Source organism: Xenopus laevis, chromosome 2S (assembly GCF_017654675.1).
Source record: "Xenopus laevis strain J_2021 chromosome 2S, Xenopus_laevis_v10.1, whole genome shotgun sequence".
NCBI classification, from domain to species: domain Eukaryota; kingdom Metazoa; phylum Chordata; class Amphibia; order Anura; family Pipidae; genus Xenopus; species Xenopus laevis.
The window spans coordinates 23,136,632-23,157,430 of record NC_054374.1 but is presented as its reverse complement, the minus strand read 5'-3'; the positions used below and the strand labels follow the sequence as shown (position 1 = coordinate 23,157,430).

The following is a 20,799-nucleotide window of genomic DNA, read 5'->3' as shown; positions in this document are numbered from 1 at the left end:
TGCAACACAACTGAAGCCCCAGAGGCAGATAACGTTTATCTGGGATTCTATTGTTGGCAGTCCATTCACAAGTCTTTATAAATATAATTAATGGAAGAGATAAACCAATAGGGATGGGCTGGTAGGGAGGTCTCTTTATGAGATCAAGGAACTACATTATTTCTCTCCTGCTGCAATCACTAGGCCCCTATATTGTGTTGGGGAGGGAACATTGATCTCCACACAGGATCTATCAAACACTTGTCACTGTTTAGCAGATCTTTCTTTAAACACTTGACTTGTGCCTGGGTTTAAAGTGTTTACACTTAGCTGCTTGCTTTGATCTATTTATCAGACTGACTGGTTTATATCTCGCTTTACTGCTTGTGTTATCCCTTCCCATTGTTGTAGAGCTTGCGCATATTCACACTTATCTGTCACTGTGTGTGACTCGCACTTTTGTCACCTTGTGGGACTCATACTTGCAGGAAATACACAACTGCTGCTAACCGATTGTTATATTATATTTCAGGATTCTGTGGACTGAGGAAACCATGTGTACACTACTGTAAATGATAAGGATATTAGAAGTCACTGAGGGGTTCTGTTGCCATATAAAGGCACAAGGCTGCAGGCTGATTTATACAGGGAACTCTGAGTATCACTCATGTATTATAAGGGATAATGTTCCCCCTACTGTAAATGATAAGGATATTAGAAGTCACTGAGGGGTTCTGTGACCATATAAAGGCACAAGGCTGCAGGCTGAGTTACACAGGGAACTCTGAGTATCACTCATTTATTATAAAGGATAATGTACCCCCTATTGTGAATGATAAGGATATTAGAAGTCACTGAGGGGTTCTGTGACCATATAAAGGCACAAGGCTGCAGGCTGAGTTATACAGGGAACTCTGAGTATCACTCATGTATTATAAGGGATAATGTACCCCCTACTGTAAATAATAAGGATATTAGAAGTCACCCAGGGGTTCTGTGCATGTTCCATTGATGAGAATAGTTCTGTGGCAGGATTGTACTGGTGTTTCAGAGAAAACACCATATAGGTAGGACATGAGCCTTAGGTAATGACACCTGGGGTACTTTTTGATACTTTGAATGCTGTGTCTTTCAGTAACCCAAAAATGTGGCAACAAAGTGCACCCGTTGACTTGCACTGGTGCTTCATCAGACAATAGTGACTTGGGTGTCACTGGAGTCACAAAATGGGTCAGTGAACCAATCCAAGAGGTTCCAAATGAATCAGGGACTGATATACTATGGCCAAGTATGTTGGCTGGATCAGTTGCTTGACATGGGCACTTGGTTTCTTTGTTAAAGTGTTAGTGATTCCGAGTGCCAGACAGAAACTGAGATACTTTTGTCTATAAAAGACAGAGCAATGGAGATAATTAGGAGTTGCCTCTATTTACAATGCACAATTGATCCAAATGCATCTTAACATTGGGTCTTCAATAGCAACAAAAGAGAATACCCCCTTCTGCCATTGTTATACTAATAAAGCCAGTTCAGGTTCCCTTGGCACTAGCACAGGCTACTTGGCACATGCACAATGAAGTGACAATATATAGAATATGTACATAGACTTCCCTGCCTGCAGCCGCCTCCCATTCACATTAATGCAAAATGCTCTGCCCATGCCTGGGAACCTGGCACTGATATTCCAACAGGAAAATGGGTCAGACACTGTACTATATAATAATATATAATAATATCACCAAATTGAGAAACTGGCTGATAAGGTGTTGTAGTGAGTGTTTATGAAAAAGGTATTATTTCCAAAGTTTAGGAAAGCCTTAAAGGACAGGTTCACCTTTGCATTAACCGGGCCCAGATTTGTGGTGAGGCCACAAAGGCCCGGACCTAGGGCGGCAAAACTTTAGGGGCAGCATGCTGTCCAGACATTTCTCTAAGGAGGACTCTAAGCTCCCCAGTCCTCGGATATTTGAGAGCATGGCCCAGGCCTGGGACAGCACCCCCATTGGGCCTCGGGGCCCCATTCTGACGCTAGATATAAATAGCAGAGGACTGAATAGAAAGATGAGTAGTTAAAAGTAGCAATAACAATACATTTGTTGGCTTACAGAGCATTTGTTTTTTAGATGGGGTCAGTGACCTCCCATTTGAAAGCTGGAAAGAGTCAGAAGAAGAAGGAAAATAAAATTGACCATTCCACAACGTATTACGTTGTATAAATAAAAGTAATAAAAAGTATCAATAACAGTAGAAATAACTCTTTGAATTCTGGAAAGAATCAGAAGGCAAATGATTTAAAAATAAAATAATGAAGACCAATTGAAAAATTGCTTAGAATTGGCTATTCTGTGACATACTAAGAGTGAGCATAAAGGTGAACAAGCCCTTTAAGTTGATTTCGCTCTCGGGCCCTATAATTCTAGTTATACCCCGGGCCCCTATATATAATGTCAGAGTCTGGACTGGGAGTCAAAATAGGCCTTGGCATTCCAAGTACAAAGAGGCCCAATCAGCTCCTCACCAGCCCACTAAATAATGACTTTCTATGGCATCTTACGGTAGCCCCTTTGGCATTTGCCAGAACCCACAGATTGCCAGTAAGGGCCTGGTGCCAGGTGCGCATTCAGGTTTTTTTTTCGGGTAATGGAATTCCTATACCCACCGCTAGGGGCAGCGCAGTCCTCTCGTGCCCAGTCCTATAGGCGAGCGCTGCAAGGTGAGCGGCGAGACACAGGCAGGATGTGACGTCAGCGCAGGCTTAATCACCTGGGAGCAGCGCAGGTTCCCAGAAGAGCGGAGAGTCGCGCAGAGAGAGGACATAGACACGGGACTGGGGCGCACTGGCACTATGGTGGATAAGGAGGGCGCGTCCCCGTGGGATATGGGGCTGCTCAGGACCTTTGACTCCCGGGAGTTCTGCGGGTGGGAGAAAGTCGGCTCCGGGGGGTTCGGTCAGGTGTATAAAGTGAAGCACATCTCCTGGAAAACCTGGCTCGCCATCAAGTGTCCCCCCAGCCTCCATGTGGATGAGAAGTAAGTTCTCTCCGGTCTCTTCAACCTTCCACACCGGGATCTGCTGCTGCTTCACACTCCGGAACTGTCTCCACTGCAGCGATATTGCCTTCTGTCTGTCTGTCTGTCTGTCTCCTTATACTCCCTGCTCTTGCCTTTCACTTTGCTCCCGGACCTTTAATGCAACTTTGTCCCAATCTTTAATGCAACTTTGTCCCAATCTTTAATGCAACTTTGCCTCAATCTTTAATGCAACTTTGCCCCCAATCTTTAATGCAACTTTGCCCCCAATCTTTAATGCAACTTTGCCCCCAATCTTTAATGCAACTTTGCCCCCAATCTTTAATGCAACTTTGCCCCCAATCTTTAATGCAACTTTGCCCCCAATCTTTAATGCAACTTTGTCCCAATCTTTAATGCAACTTTGCCCCCAATCTTTAATGCAACTTTGCCCCCAATCTTTAATGCAACTTTGCCCCCAATCTTTAATGCAACTTTGCCCCCAATCTTTAATGCAACTTTGCCCCCAATCTTTAATGCAACTTTGCCCCCAATCTTTAATGCAACTTTGTCCCAATCTTTAATGCAACTTTGCCCCCAATCTTTAATGCAACTTTGCCCCCAATCTTTAATGCAACTTTGCCCCCAATCTTTAATGCAACTTTGTCCCAATCTTTAATGCAACTTTGCCCCCAATCTTTAATGCAACTTTGCCCCCAATCGTTAATGCAACTTTGCCCCCAATCGTTAATGCAACTTTGCCCCCAATCGTTAATGCAACTTTGCCCCCAATCTTTAATGCAACTTTGCCCCCAATCGTTAATGCAACTTTGCCCCCAATCGTTAATGCAACTTTGCCCCCAATCGTTAATGCAACTTTGCCCCCAATCGTTAATGCAACTTTGCCCCCAATCGTTAATGCAACTTTGCCCCACAATCGTTAATGCAACTTTGCCCCACAATCGTTAATGCAACTTTGCCCCACAATCGTTAATGCAACTTTGCCCCAACCTTTAATGCAACTTTGCTCACAACCTTTAATGCAACTTTGCTCACAACCTTTAATGCAACTTTGCCCCACAATCGTTAATGCAACTTTGCCCCAACCTTTAATGCAACTTTGCCCCCAATCTTTAATGCAACTTTGCCCCACAATCGTTAATGCAACTTTGCCCCAACCTTTAATGCAATTTTGCTCACAACCTTTAATGCAACTTTGCCCCAATCTTTAAAGGGGTGGTTCACCTTTCAGTTAAATAGTCAATGACAAGCAACATTTCAATTGATCTTCCAACTAGAGAGTTGCTGAATAAAAACCTAAATAACTCAAAACCCACAAGTAATAAGTAAAATGAAAACCCATTGCATATTATCTCAGAATATCACTCTGTAGATCATACTAAAAAGTTAACCCAAAGGTTTACAACCCCTTTAACTGACAGTCTGTGAAGTCGCCCCTTGTAGACTCCTCATATTTATATCTCAAACATTTGCTTGTGCTTTTGACCTTTAAACTGTGCATTTACTGACAAATGGGACTTGTGCCCATATCCTCCCTGGTGTTAAGGTCCATGTTTATAACATAGGTTGTTTGTTCTTTAGTTTGGCCCATTAGGCTGCTCCTGACATTTAGTGCAAGTTCCACCCCAGCGATTAATTTCCTGCGCCTGTAATTGACTATAAATTGTATACAGATCTTTAACGGTTGTTTGTGCACCGTTGTTATTGCAGTGAGACTGGTGCATTTCACTATTAACCGTGTCCTCCAATACCGGGGCATCTGAAAAACACTTATCCAGAAACCGTCCTTTTCGGATAAGAGATCCATGCCTATATTGCAATATTGTGTTGGAAAGGCTGGAAATGCCCTTGGCACTTGGGCCTTTTAATCATGCGATGTGACAGTGCATTTAGCTGCATTTCCAGAATTGCGCTGCTCTACCTGCAGCAAAGTGTGTGCGTGGGAGTGTATAAACCGGCAGAGGGGTGAACGTGCTCCAATGTTGCTGTTTGAGGTCATAGGGCGTGCATTTGAACTACACCTTTGCCTCAACTTGTTTGTTTACCCAGAGAACAAGCCCTGCCAGCTCCTTCCGGCTGCCTGACACATTCCTTGATGAATCGACTGCCTCGCTGTGCACTGTCTGTTGTGACTCTCGTCATGTGCTTTCTGTTCTGAAGAGCCGCACAGTGGCCGTGTTTAGTTGGGTGAAAACTATTACAGGGCCATTGCAATTACAATAATACACTGTGTATCACTTTTTCACGGTTTCATTAATGGAATCTGCAATTCAGTGTTCTGAACTACAGCTCCCAGCATCCCCTGGCAGCCTTCAGCAAGGGATTTGCTCAGCATCAGCTGCAGGGCAGGAGGTTGTCTGAAACAAGCAAGAAAGCTGCCATGGGGCATATTTGTTTTATAAATCTTCTGTGGCAGCTTTACCGAGTGGGTAGTACGTGCAGGTAAATGATTACAGGAGGAAGTGGTAGGAATCTAATCATAGCCTCCTGCTCATATGAAAGTATGTATCCAGGTTTGCATTTCCTGCATATATCTGTAACCTTGTTATTAGCTAAGGGGGCCCAGTCTGAAGGCCAGTTAGGGGGAGATTTGGGGTGAGTGCTTATTTGTGGCCTGGGTACCCCTGGAACTATAGCAGGGTGACTGTTACCCCAATGTTTCTATATATCTGTAACCTTGTTATGAGCTAAGGGGGCCCAGCATGAAGGCCTGTTAGGGGGAGATTTGGAGTGAGTGCTTATTTGTACCCTGGGTACCCCTGGAACTATTGCAGGGTGACTGTTACCCCAATGTTTCTATATAAATGTACCCTTGTTATGAGCTAAGGGAGCCCAGTCTGTAGGTTTCCTGTGCCTCCTACCTCTGAAGCAGGGGTGCCGTTGTGGATGGAGGTGGCTTGACTGTCGGAGGGGGTGGGTTTCTGAGATTCCTGTTTAGACATGCTTTTTTTTGTGCACAGTGTCAATGAGAAAATATTTTAAACCTCTGATATCCACAAGGTGTGTCTGATTGATGACATTGCTCAATGCTGGAGCCTGGGCATGCTATTGAGTTCCTTGTATAACTCAGCCTGTAGCCTTGTGCCTGTATATGGTCACAGAACTCCTCAGTGGCTTCTAATATCCTTATCATTTACAGTAGGGGGGTACATTATCCCTTATAATACATTATGGTCACAGAACCCCTCAATGACTTCTAATATCCTTATTTACAGTAGGGGGTACATTATCCCTTATAATACATGAGTGATACTCAGAGTTCCCTGTATAACTCAGCCTGCAGCCTTGTGCCTTTATATGGTCACATAACCATGAATATTCTATACAAAAGGAGATATATTATTGCCTATATACTGCAGAACAGTACTATACAGGGGAGGGGGCACAATTTCCTCAGTGTGGTGTGAATGGGGAATACAGGATTAACAGGTTGCGAGACTTTTGTCCATAAGAGATTTTAGTGCTGTTGTCATGTTAATGAAAATGACTGATGTGTAAATGGATTTCTTGGGGGGGAACGAGGGGCTGCACAGTTGGAGCATATTGTCAGTTATTATGGAATTGGCTTGGGTGGGACAAGAGCTGCAGGAGGAATGTGAGGCTGTAGTAAGTATGTGCATATGACTGTATTCTGGGAACAATTGCACGTGGGGTCCTAAGATTTCCTCCTGCTTTATAATATTGTAAGAATTACAAGAGAAGTCACTCTTATACAGGTATGGGACCTGTTATCCAGAATGCTTTCTTATAGCATTCTTATATATATATGGGACTCGTGGTCATACGTAGCACTAGGTGTTAATTCTGTGATGTTATGATCCTGTTTATTGCCCAGGCTGAACTTGACTGTTGGAATAGGCTGCCCTGTTTTATAATGAAGCTGTGGATTGCTATGAGCCTTACCTGATAGATCAGACACTACCAGGGGCATCTGTGCACCCAGCCTGGGGAACCTGGAGAACTTTGGTTTTTCCGAATAAGGGATCTTTCTTTACTTAAATAATTTCCATATTAAGCACAAAAGGATTGTTTTGCCCCTAGTAAGGATGAATTGTATCTTAGTTGGTATCAAGTACAAGGTACTGTTTTATTATTATAGAGAAAAAGGAAATCATTTTTAAAAAAATAAAATTTGATTAAGGGCTATTCCACACGGGGAGATAGCCACGCGTTTGCGGTCGCGGCGACAAAGCGCCGCGCCAGTCGCCGCGACCGGCGCAGCCGACAGTTTTGTATGGGCGCCTATGTAAAAACGCCTGTGCTAACCACACGAGGCGATGCGCTTTTCAACAGTCGCCTGAAAAAGCCTGGCGAGGCATTTTCAGGCGACTGTTGAAAAGCGCATCGCCTCGTGTGGTTAGCACAGGCGTTTTTACATAGGCGCCCATACAAAACTGTCGCCTGCGCCGGTCGCAGCGACTGGCGCGGCGCTTTGTCGCCGCGACCGCAAACGCGTGGCTATCTCCCCGTGTGGACTAGCCCTAAAATGGAGTCTGTGAGATGTCCTTCCCTTAACTCAGAGCTTTCTGGAGAACGGATCCCCTACCTGTACTTTGAATTAATACCATCATATGCTGCCTAAGGTGATTGTCCAACCTGCTGTTTTTGTGTCTGTTAGAGAATATCTGGCACCTGCAGGGTTAACCTGTGTATTAATTACTTGCACAGCATTTGCCCGGGCTTGTTATCTTCTAGTCATGTGGTTGCACGGAAAAGCAGAGATGTGTAATACTTGCTACCTAGTTGTCCAAGCCTGTTGCCTCTGTTAACTGGATTGTTCACCTTTAAATTAACTGTTAGTATGATGTAGAGAGGGATATTCTGAAAATAATGTGCAATTGGTTTTCATTTTTTATTGTTTGTGGTTTTTGAGTTATTTAGCCTTTTATTCAGCAGCTCTCCAGTTTGCAATTTCACACATTAGGTTGCTAGGGTCTAAGTTCCCCTAGTAACCATGCATTGATTTGAAAAAGAGACTGAACTAACGACTGAAAAGAAAGATGAGTAATAAAAAGTAGCAATAACATAAAGTAGCAATAACATACCTCCCAACTCCCGATTTTGACAGCTCAACCCACAGTCCTGGCTTGTTACCGAAATGTCATGACTTTCTCTTTGATCTCCTGCGCTGACGCCAGAAAAATATACAAACTCTCTAAAACTTAATTAAGAGGCTTTTGGCAGAGATCCCAGAATAGATGGCAGTTTGCTACATTTGTAACAATTTAAGATAAGCAAAGCTACAATTGTAACTAATATACAAGCAGGTCCCTTGGGAGAACTGAGACTAGCAGTTTAAAGGGCAATTCACTTTCATTAGAAATACTGTAATAACACATAAAACCTGACCCTAAAAAACACAGTTTTTCCATTTTATAAAATGGACATGGTAATTAGGGGTTGTGGCCATAAAATGTGCAGGGTCAAAAATGTTCGCTGAGTAATCTTTTGGTCCCTCTTTCTATTTTCAAAATGTTGGGAGGTATGCAATAACAATATATTTGTAGCCTTACAGAGATTTGAAAGCTGAAAAGAGTCAGAAGAAGGCAAATATTTCAAAAACTAGGAAAAATGAATGTTCCTTAGAATTGGCCATTCCATAACATATTAAAAGTTAACTTAAAGGAGATCCACCTGTCAAAAGTAAACTGTAACATCAATATTTTAGGCTACATTCAATGGTTATTAGTAATGTATTAGTAATTTATTAGAGCTTACTAACCTGTTATTCTTTTGCTAAACAACCTGTTTCCTGATGCCACAGGGAGCGGATAGAACTGCTGGAAGAGGCCAAGAAGATGGAGATGGCAAAGTTCCGGTGCATTCTCCCAGTGTACGGGATCTGCAGTGATCCAGTGGGTTTGGTGATGGAGTACATGGAGACCGGCTCCTTGGAGAAGCTCTTGGCGTCGGAATGCCTGCCTTGGGATTTGCGCTTCAGGATAATACACGAGACTGCCGTGGGCATGAACTTTTTGCATTGCATGAACCCACCCCTATTGCACCTTGACCTCAAGCCTGCCAATATCTTACTGGATGGCCATTACCATGTGAAGGTACGTGACTGTTGTATAGGTATGGGACCTGTTATCCAGAATGCTTGGGCCCTGCGGGTTTCCTGATAACGGATCTTTCCATAATTTGGATCTTCATACCCAGGGCATAAAGATGGGGCTGCCATCTCATGATCCCCCTCTCTCCCCCCCATGGACCCCCTGCTGTGCCGTCCGCACTCCCGTGGGCCCCCTGCTGTGCCGTCCGCACTCCCGTGGGCCCCCTGCTGTGCCGTCCGCACTCCCATGGGCCCCCTGCTGTGCAGCCCACACTCCCATGGGTCTCCTTCTGTGCCGCCCACATTCCTATGGTGCCCCCCTGCACTGCCTGCACCCCCTACAGGGCTGCTGCCACCCGCCCTACCCTCTCCCCTGGGCAAACGTAAATTTAAAGTATCATCAGTGAGTCAGGGGAGGGAGATCAATGGCCTGGTGGAGCGCCAGCAAGGATCGGGTCTGGGCCCATCAGGTTTTTCCCGGTATCCTGCCGGCCCAGTCCAACCCTGTTCATACCTTTAAGTTGACTAGAAAATCATTTAAACATTAATAAACCCAATAAGCTGGTTTTGCTTCCAATAAGGATTCATTATCTTAGTTAGGGATCAAGAACAAGCTACTGTTTTATTATTACAGAGAAAAATCAAATCTATTTAAAAATCTGGATTATTTAATTATAATGGAGCCTATGGGAGAAAGCCTTTCCGTAATTAGGAGTTTTCTAGATAATGGGTTTCCGGATAATGGATCCCATACCGCTATGTATCAAGTGCAATGTACTTGCTCCTTAAAGTGCCTTTAATTTTAAGGGCGGATATTGATGACTAACCTGGAATGAGTGGAATGCAGCTGGCCTTGCAATTAGAGGAACCCTAAATATACTCTTGGTACCTTGATGGATACTTAATAAGCAATTAATAAGAAAGCCTGCTTTATAATCCTGATTCAAAAGCCCCACTGGCATTTATTGTCTTATTTGGAATATAATGTTACCTGTTATGGCTGGCAGGATGACGTTTTGTTATTTTTAGCTGCATAACTGAACAAAAATTATAATCAGGTGATCTACCATATGGAAGTGGCATAGATCAATTCATTGTGTTTATGTTCACATTCACCCCGTGCACCTTGTAAAGTGGAGTTTATCCCTTTTTGTTCTTGTTTGGGCCAGGGCTGCTCCCATGGAACCAATAACAATGGAAGCCTTTATGACTTGATAATGTATGTGGCCCTCGTTTTTTCTGAGAAAATAAAAGAGCAATTTCTCCCTCTTATTTAATTGACTGTAAGCTGCGTGTGTTTGTTTAACCGGGCCTGCCTGTATGTTGGGCCGGGCCATGCATGTCCACACCGGTCTGTTGGCTGCCTTTCAGAAATTCACTTTAAGTTGAGGTAAGGTTCCTCATTGTTGGACTTGGTACAAGAAAATAATTCCATTTGACTAATTGTGCATATAGTAGTGTTATCTCTCTGTAGGCAGTGAACAAATGTAGGTGCTGCTGTGCATTTAGTAATCCATTACCAACCATGGTTGCTTGGTTTAGCCGCCAGTAACATCATAATAGAGTCCTGCGCGGATCCAATCGGGCAGATGTGCCGACTCGGACATGCCCGACCCGGCGCCCGAGAAATCAGAAGTGCTGTCCCTTTAGCCCGGAAGTGCCGTCCCTTTAGCCCCGGAAGGGACATCATGCAGGACCCTATTCCTCTACCACAACTGAGGAGAGGGAAGAAGGGACCAGTCCTGCAACATAATCGGGTACCCAAACTGGTTACGCACTGACTTACCTGCACAACTTCCATACTCAGATGTTTCTGGCCAAACCCCGACCGCCTTGCGGGTATTCCACAGGTACCCAACCCGATGCAGGACTCTACATCATAGTCATACCATACCCAATGGTCATTAGTTCAAGGTCCCTGCTGGGGGGATTCAGATTTTAGACCCAGCATTTGGTCAGAACCTCATTGTTCATAAGAAAGCTTCAGATAAAAGAAGTCATGAACCCCCTTTCTGTGGTTCCAGGGTTATTTCTGAATGTAAATAAGCATTCATTCCCAAATGTCCTCCTGATTGGCCTTCAGACTGGGGCCCATCATAGCCTGCCATTCCATAGCTTGTAAAGGGAGTATAATGCTGCAAAGGGACTTTTGTTCGATTGTAAGGAAGGCTTTGGCCAGACAGACTTAGGCAATAAAGTCCCAAACTGCAAGCTGAGTCACTTACACTTAAAAGCAAGGTAAGCAAAGCAACTGTAACATTGTGCATTCAGCTGAAAAGAAATCCATTAGTGAGATTAAAGGGGAGAATTCTGCTGAAGAAACATATGATTTCCCAATATATGGTTTGATTTTTAGCTTTCTTTGTCATTTTTGAAGTGAATCACAACGCTGTCATTAGTAACTGACCGACGGTCATCCCCGGAGGTTTAATTGCCTGTATTACCCTTCGCTTTGGGGACAAGAGGATTAACTGGTCAGATGGCTGAGATAAGAAAGCCAAGCTCTTGCAGTGGAAACAGAGGAAAAACTGCACGTTGCTTCATTTTATGTGCCGTTGATTTAGCGCTTTAACTTCCCAAAGACAAGAGAGGGCGGCCGTCTTTTGGCAGAATAGTGTGAGCCACGGTTGCTGGAGTGCTAGGGAATACTCTCCCAAGTGAATCCTTTTCTTCACTGTTTTCCTAATTCAGTGCTGCATTCATGTATATATTGGCTTTGGTGTTTGGTGAGGAGCACTAGTGATTGTCTTTCCTTCATTTGAACTCATTAACCAGTCTCGGCTGTTCTCCTTACAGATCTCTGACTTCGGGTTGGCAAAGTGGAATGGCCTGTCTAACTCCCATGAGCTCAGCTTGGATGGTATCTGTGGCACCATCGCTTACCTGCCTCCCGAGCGCTTTAAGGAGAAGAACCGATGTTTCGACACAAAACATGATGTGTATAGGTAAGTGGACATGAGCTACAGGTCTCCTGGGCATCACAGCCTTCTATACAATAAAGGCCCCCATACACAGGCCGATAAAAGCTGGCAGCTTATTGGCCCGTGTGTGGGGCCATCCGACGGGCTTCCCCGATATCTGGCCAAAAGTCGGGCAGATCTCAATTGGGCAGGTTAAAAAATCCGGTGGGATCACGGCCGCATCTGTGCGTGTATGCAGTCCCGTGATCCAACTGCCCATATCGGATGCATTATGATCCGATCGTTGGGCCCTAGGGCCCATGATTGGATCAGCCTGATATCGCCCACCTCAATGTGAGCATATCGGGGAGAGAACCGCTTGTTTGGCGACATCGACAAACGATCGGATCTCTACGTCTATGGCCACCTTAAGGCTAACTGGTAGAGCTGAAATCGGCACATATTCGTCCTTCTTAAAAGGGACCTCTATACATTTATATTGTGCTTCATGTAGTGGAGTACGAAATAAATCTTTTTCTAGTCTTGTATTTTGTTATTTTGTTCTATGGATATGGATTTGAGCTGTTATTGAATATACTGGTTACTAATATGACTTTTGTTCTTTTCTTCTTCAGCTTTGCTATCGTGATTTGGGGGATCCTCACACAGCGCAAACCCTTTGCAGGTAAGTCACTTCTACATGTTTTGCATTTTAAAGCAGCTGGGTCAAGTCTGTACATGTGCTGGTCTCTGGGCTAATAGCTCATCGTTTTAAATGAAAGTATTTTAAAGTAATGAAAATATAATGTACTGTTGTGCTGCACCGGTTCAACTGGTGTGTTTACTTCAGAAGCTCTACTATAGTTTATATAAACAAGCTGCTGTGTAGTCATGGGGGCAGCCATTCAAGCACAGGATACACAGTAGATAACGGATAAGTACTACTATAGTTTATATAAACAAGCTGTTGTGTAGCCATGGGGGCAGCCTTTCAAGCACAGGATACACAGTAGATAACAGATAAGTACTACTATAGTTTATATAAACAAGCTGCTGTGTAGCCATGGGGGCAGCCATTCAAGCACAGGATACACAATAGATAACAGATAAGTACTACTATAGTTTATATAAACAAGCTGCTGTCTAGCTATGGTGGCAACCATTCAAGCACAGGGTACACAGTAGATAACAGATAAGTACTATTGTGCTTGAATGGCTGTCTGCATGGCTACACAGAAGCTTGTTTATATAAACTATAGTAGTGTTTCTTAAGCAAACACTTCGATTTTACCAGTGCAGGACAACAGTACATTATATTTTATTTAATTTTTTGGTGTTATTGTTCCTTTAATCTATTTCCAGATTACAGAGCCTTTGCACAGGCCCAGCTCCCTATCCCAGCAAGCAGGCTCCAGATAATGGGTCTTATTCCCTGTATCTGTCCTAAGGTAGACCTGTGCAATGCAGTTGGTAGCTGCCATGTTTGTCTGCTTTGCTTCTGCTCCCCAGTTCTCTGGTGCTGACCAGGAGCATGAGCATTCGATGCCAAGACCAGACTGTCTATTAGTACACAAGGCATGAAAAAAAAAATGGCCGGATATGGCGGTTGCCAACCACACTGTGCTGCTTTTGTTGGACAAGCACATTGGATCAGGACTTTGGCCTGGGCTGTTTCCCACTTGGGTTTAGCCCTCCTATAAAGGAATCTTGAAATCTCCTGCTAGATGGTGGGAGTTGTAGTATAACTGCTTGAGAGGCCCCTATACTCCAGCCTTATTAATTGTGCCAGAATGTAAGGTGTTGTTTATGTAAAAGCTTTATCCTCTTTTTGTATATATTTATATATATATATAAATATATAAGTATATAAAGTATTGTGTGCACAGAAAATTCCCCTGCTGTATTTGTGTTCCTTGTTGCTTTCACAATATTTATTGTTTGTCCATTTCCTTTTATACTTGATTGGGAGCTGTAATATTGCTGGTCTCCGGTCACAGCACTGCTTTCTTGTTGTTTTTTCTTGTTGGCTGTTCCTTTATCATCGCTGGCAATATGGCAACACCCACGCATGAATGCAAATAATAAAATCCGGGGTGTGCAGTAAGTCTTACCCATTAGCTGATTTATGCAGCCAATCCCTGCTCGGGATGTAATCAGAGATTCCACTCCACTGTTCTTATCCACCACACAAAGCTGATAAAGGCTGTTAATGTGCCATACAATTTATTTCCTTATGGTCCTTCTCATTCCCCCAGAGGACAAAATGTCTTGCATTTGTGTTGCCTAGTAACGGGCAGTTTGCCAAGTTGTAATCTATACCCATTGTGACATTTGCACAACGCAAGGTTACAGATCTTGGCATTACATGTTTTTCTGAATTCTTTGCCTTTAAGTTTAATTTTGTAGCTGGAACTGAAAGCTCTGTCTGGATGCCTCTTGTCTTTTTTTTACCTTTAACACAGGGGTAGGTTGCTAGGTTTAGTGAGCCAAAATAACTTCTTAAAGGGACACTGAAGCATTCCTATTATAACATGCCTAATCTTCCCTTTAGTTATGGGATTTAGATACAGGAGCTCTTTAAAGCCAAAATCCTATCCTTTTCCCTAAAAAAGGTTTTGCTATTGGCTGTGCTGTCTGCTGCCATCTTGTTCCTGTTGTTTAAGCAAAACCCAACCTTATCTTTGGTCTAAATGTTTTGCAGAATGAAAAAAAGGACTTTATCCCAGTCATGCCTCATCGTTATATGTGCATATCATGTTCAGAGGGCATCACAGTCCCTTTTGCTCCCAAACTTTAGAATTGCAAGAATTTGGATATTTGTAAGGCAAACTTCCTCATTAAATGGCATCAGCTCTCTATGCAGAATTCTCTGTTGTTTCCCAAGGTTGTACCCTGAGATGCATTAAGAAGTCACATTGTTATTTATTAGGCAAGGTGTGACTTATAGGTTTTACTAAACCTGAGCCATGGCTGCCTAGGGGTGTGGAGAGCAGAACTGTGTAATGTTGGAGCAGAACGGAAATGAGAAATAGTGGACTGCCAGGTGAGACAGTGGCTTGCATTTGAGTATCCTCCTCCAACATGAAAGGCAGTTAAAGGAATGCGTCCCCTGAGCTCGCTGATTTCTCAAAAACCTCGGGGCAGAGAAACCGGTTTGATGTGCTTCAACCTTGATCGGCTGGCCGGAAATGGGCGTCCCTTTAACCTATTACAGTAGATCGTGAAACCTATATAACACTGTCTCTCAAGTTGATGACTGTTGTAGATATTAAATTGCTGGGTTTTATTCTCAGGCCCTGCTGCCACTGAGTTTAGGCCCTATCCTGGTCCTTGGGTGCAGCCCAAGAGTAAAAAAAACAAATGCAAGATATCTTAGATATGATAGTTGCATGTTTGCCATATGCTTCCTGCTTATCGTCACTGTGACTTTATCATAAGAATGTTCTAAAAAACTATGGAAGTATTTTTACTTTAGTGTTATGTGTGTTTATTTATATTAGATGAGAAAAACATCCTCCATATCATGGTGAAAGTAGGGGGTGGGCTACGCCCGGACCTATCCCAGATTCCCAGAGTCCGACCCCAGCAATGCCAGGGAATGATCCAGCTGATGAAGGAGTGTTGGAATGACAAGCCAGACAAGAGGCCTACATTTCAAGGTGAGTGATGGGGCTCTCCCTTGAGGAAACAGGGGAAATTCAGGTGGATTTCTAAATTTGCAATCTCCTATGGTAAAGGGACAGCAATGAGACAAACAAATTGTTCCTCTTTTGACAAGAGAATGTTCTATAATGTATTATAGATAGAGGTACAAAATAGACATAACATAAATACCTTCGTTTTTGGGAATAAAGGATTATAATCCTAGTTCCTACATCTGACAAACATACTCAAAACCTTTCAGTTCTGTTCAGCCGCCTTTGATATATAATCCTGATAAAGGTCCAAGAGGAGAGCAGATATTGATGCTGCTATTAGACTTTATCATAGTTACTGCCTGTTGCTTTGTTATTAAATCATATACATTTTGCCCTCTTCATAGAAATTACTTCTGAGACGGAATATTTATGCACAAAACATGAAGATGAGACCAGCTGTGTGCAAACCCAACTACTTCAGGGGAAGGTCACCCAGGAAGCGGAGCTAGAGGTGAGACTGATGTTGTGGCTATAGGGCCTCCATGATGACACTTAATCCAGAAAAGATTGGTGTTGCAAGTGAAATGCAGGAACCACATTTGTTACGGACCATAGTTCCAATAAATATTGCACATATTTGTGGCTTTGGAACCTCATTTTCCCTTTTATTTAACGGGTTTCAGGGTGACTTTGAGGTATGTTGTTAAATCTGTATATTTGTAGGCCACTAGACTCGTCCCAAGGGCATGACAAATAAGGGTCTAAGTGCAATTGGATTGAGCAGCTAATTAGAAGGTTGATAGACTTGTCTCCCTCATTGTATTGTTCCTGTCTACTCTGGGAGCCATGTAGTAGATGATCCTCTTTCTTTATTTTTCTTTAAAGAAAGTGACTTCACAGGCTGAGGGCAAACGTTCTTCAACGCCTGCTTTCGGTAAAGACTACAGTCTCTCAGAGTTGCTTTCACAGTTGGATTCAGGCATCTCCCAGACGATGGAAGGTCCAAGATGTCTCAGCCACAGTGTCTCTGAGCCTCAGCTGGCATCTAGTGATAAGAGGCTTTCTGGGGTGTCTTCTGTGGACTCTGCATTCTCATCAAGGGGATCTTTGTCTCTTTCCTTTGAAAAGGACTGCTCAGTACTTGGTAAGTCTTGCCTGTGTTTAGAACTGCTGAGCTAATGATGATTTTCCACAACCGATTCTGACAAATCATAATTGGGCATAGATTAGGTCCAGGTCACAGCATTTTTTGCTCTTAAGGCACCCATACACGGGACGATAAAAGCTGCCGACCGACCGAGTCGGCAGCTTATTGGCCCGTGTGTGGGGCCATCTGACGGGCTTCCCCGATTGATATCGATCGGGCAGGTTAAAAAATCCATTTGGATCCCCTCTGCATCTGTGCGTTTATGCGGTCCCGCGATCCGGCCGCCTGTTTCGGATGCATTATGATCCGATTGTTGGGCCCATGATCGGATCAACCCCATATCACCCACTTCAATGTGGGCATATCGGGGAGAGATCCACTCGTTTGGCGACATCGCCAAACGAGCGGATCTCTACGTCTATGGCCACCTTTACTATTATAGTTGCTTCTTTGATACATGCCCATATCACAGTTTAAAGCCAAGATATGTTAAACCCATGGATTATGCCCTAATTCAAATTTTTTTTTAAATTTATCTTTGTCCTTCAGATATCAGTGCAAGTGACATCCAAAAGAAGAAGCTTGTTGATGCCATTGTTGGAGGTGACACTACTAAGCTGATGAAGATACTCCAGCCTCAGGATGTTGACTTGATTTTGGAGGGTCGATCCAGTCTTCTTCACTTGGCTGTGGAGAATGGTCAAGAAGAGTGCGCCAAACTGCTTCTGCTCTACAATGCCAGCCCTAACATGACCAACCTTAAAGGATCCACCCCATTGCACATAGCTTCTGATAAAAAGCTGAAGAACATTGTGGAGCTACTTCTTGTAAAGAAGATTAATGTCAACACCAAGGATGAGGATCACTTCACAGCTCTTCATTTTTCTGCCCAAAATGGAGATGAGTGCATCACCAGGATGCTTCTGGAAAAAAATGCTTCCCTTACCGAGGTAGACATTAAAGGCAGAACCCCCTTGCATGTTGCTTGTCAGCATGGGCAGGAGAACATTGTTCGTGTTTTTATCAGAAGAGGAGCTGACCTCACTTTTAAAGGGCAGGACAACTGGCTTGCTCTGCATTATGCGGCATGGCAGGGCCACTTAAACATTGTCAAGCTTCTGGCAAAGCAGCCAGGTGCCAACATTAATGCCCAGACATCTGATGGAAGAAGCCCATTGCATCTTGCAGCCCAAAGAGGCCATTATAGAGTTGCCCGAATTCTTGTGGACTTACGCTGTGATGTGAACATTCCAAGTAACCTGATGAAAACACCTCTTCATGTTGCTGCAGAAACTGGGCACACCAGCACAGCCAGGTTTCTTCTCAGCCGGGGTGCCAGTATAAATGCCATAACGACCGAAGGCTTCACTGCCCTAGATCTAGCGAGCAACCTTGGCCACTATTCTGCAGTCAAACTGCTGATGGATGAACAGTCAAATGTTAAACTAAAAGACTTGACACTTGAAGAAGATTCTTTCTCATCGATAGAAAGTGGCCAGTCCCTTTGAATAGAGTGGAAAGGACAATGTCTATTAGGTCACTTTATCATTTCACTTTTCAAACCCAAATGTAAAGAACTAAGGAGGTTCGTGTTGACATCTGTTCACCCTGGATTTGTCCACCATACCATGGCGGGCTTCTATAATGTTCCTTTGTCAAATGGAGAAAATGAAGCTAAGTTTGTTGTTGCTTGGCTGTTTTTCTTTGCTCATGACAAATCATTAAAGCAGGAGACTAATTGACTACATTTAGACATTATTCTTTTACTCACATTTTTTTTAGATTTTTAATTTTTTTAAAAAAAAATTTCAATACATGAGAATGACGCAAACAGAAATTTAAGTTTGAATCTTCCCTTTAAATGTTTTGAAAGTGCCTTAGACCTGATTGTGCTGACAGTAACATACTTGCAGGCACAGTCCAGACCTTCCAATGTGGATAAATAACAAAAAAGCCTTGTTGTGATTGTGACAGAACCAGTCAACCAATTCTTTATTGGCATCTAATGCAGAACTGACTGTGGAAGTGTAGTTTAGGTATGTAAATGTTATTGTATATAGAGAATAAACTTTAATCCCACCAAGGTGATAGCCAGATTTTGGTGTAACCAAGTGGCTGAATAGTAAATAGTCTATGATTTTTTAAAAATATATATTTATATACATTATATATATATATATGTATATATATATATATGTGTATATATATATATATGTGTATATATATATATATATATATATATATATATATATATATATATATATATATATATATATATATATATATATATATATATATATATATATATATATGCATATATATCAAATCTTTCAACTATCTGATGTAAATTGTTGTGTTTTGGATAACCAAAGTGAGGGTCAGTTTAGAATCGGTGAAATGCATAAAGAGGGAATAAACAGCTCAGGTAGAGAGAGAATTTCTAAGAAAAAAGGGCTGTGCATTTGATAAACTCCGCCCCTGAGGTTCCACTAAAAATCTTACTTTGTACTTAAATAAACAAAAATGGTTATTTTATAGTGGGGCTTTATGCCTTCATTTTTGGGGCCCTGAGAGAATTAGGAGTTTAATACCCATAGAAATGGTGTTAAATATTCAAATCTCAGCCATCTGTCCCTGGATTAAAGTGTAGATGAACCTCATTTGGTTCAATGATGTAGAGGGTGGCAATACCCTCCCTTCCTATGAGTGCAGTATGTTGGGTTTACCTCTTCATTAAACACGAAAACCTGTATTTACTTATTAGAATACTAACATTTGACTGCATGTGAACCTTATTCCTGCTACAGGGCTCTTTTTTTTTTTTTTTTTTTAAAAAGGCCGAAGAGGTCTTGTGACCAAAGGGGCCTTATCTGATGATGAAAAATTGCACATTTTTTCAATCCTATATTGACAAAGTTTCAGCATCAGTAACAGTCCCTTAAGTTTGCTCAGCTCTTGTACAGAGTACGAGTGCCCAATTAACAATTTGGATGTCCATTTTCTAAATTGATATAGAAAATGACTTTATATAGTATAGTAGGTGAAGTTGAAACATTATCCATGAACATAAGTAAAGCAGGCCATACATGCAGGGATATGCTTGTTTGGAGAGGTTACCAAACAAGTGGATCTCTTCCCGTTGTGCCAACCTTGAGGTGGGCGATATTGGGCAGATCCAATTGTGGGTCCCAGGGCCCGGCGATCGGGTCACAACGCAGTGAATACATGCGGTCAGAAAGAGCACCCCATCAACAAGCCGATGCAACCCTCGATCCGATGGGATTTTTAATCCTGCACGATCGACATCTGGCGAATTTTGCTTGGGGTAAGCCCGTCGGAGGGCCCCATATGTTTAACTGGGAACAAAGTGATACATCAGAAAAATTTAAGCAGAATATCGCATTGACTCAGTAGGGCACCATTAAAGTTGGCCGATCTCAATGAACTTAAATAAATGACACCCTTGGTTCACAGTGGTAGGAAAGTCATTGGTTTGCACAGTGGCAACTCCCAGAGCTACTGGAATTCCAGTTGGCTTTGAATGAGATACTGGTATCCTCCTGCCCTCTCCAGTTGAATTAATTGCCCTCGCCATATGGTTGAGAGATCAGTAAGAAACGAGTCCTGTTTGCTATTGCAAAAGCTGGTTTCTCAAACCATAAACCAAAGGTTTTGGGTCCGTGTTTTTTTTTTTTTTCTTTTTGTACATATTACTATGTAAAGAAAATACACAGCTGCTACACTAATATACTGTGTATATTGCTGAGACGTACGTTGCATATATGTGTATGTATCTTTCTGTGACAGAATGTTATGAAATGTTTGGCTTGTGTATGTTCTAATACACCCGTGTGGTCTTAACATGTGTTGTCCTTTTGTTTTCATCATGGCATATCAAAAAGATTTTTATCAATAAACTATTTTACTACTAAATGAAATGTGTATGCTCAATTTGTTTGTAGAAATATTTAGTCGGAGGCCCATTTATAAATGGTTGAATTTTAGTGGCCTTAGAGCTATTTGAAACCACGATTATTCATTTTCCCCGACTGT

The 20,799-nt window shown here is 42.6% G+C and overlaps 1 protein-coding gene across 1 annotated transcript; it reads left to right on the top strand.

The window, feature by feature from the left end:
- The first annotated feature begins 2,714 nt into the window (after window positions 1–2,714).
- Window positions 2,715–18,796, top strand: LOC108709253 (receptor-interacting serine/threonine-protein kinase 4). The gene is made up of 8 exons (XM_018248925.2): window positions 2,715–3,009; window positions 8,774–9,065; window positions 11,858–12,006; window positions 12,597–12,646; window positions 15,462–15,620; window positions 16,004–16,110; window positions 16,485–16,743; window positions 17,296–18,796. The coding sequence occupies exons 1-8, from the start codon at window positions 2,825–2,827 to the stop codon at window positions 18,252–18,254; spliced, it is 2,160 nt and encodes a 719-aa protein (XP_018104414.1). The 5' UTR covers window positions 2,715–2,824; the 3' UTR covers window positions 18,255–18,796.
- Window positions 18,797–20,799: the final 2,003 nt, after the last annotated feature.

Bases quoted from the DNA above. Each gene is read 5' to 3' on its own strand.
- LOC108709253 (XM_018248925.2), top strand. From the start codon at position 2,825: ATGGTGGATAAGGAGGGCGCGTCCCCGTGGGATATGGGGCTGCTCAGG. The intron at 9,066-11,857 runs GTACGTGACTGT...TTCTCCTTACAG, and splicing joins ATGGCCATTACCATGTGAAG to ATCTCTGACTTCGGGTTGGC. The intron at 16,744-17,295 runs GTAAGTCTTGCC...TTTGTCCTTCAG, and splicing joins AAAGGACTGCTCAGTACTTG to ATATCAGTGCAAGTGACATC.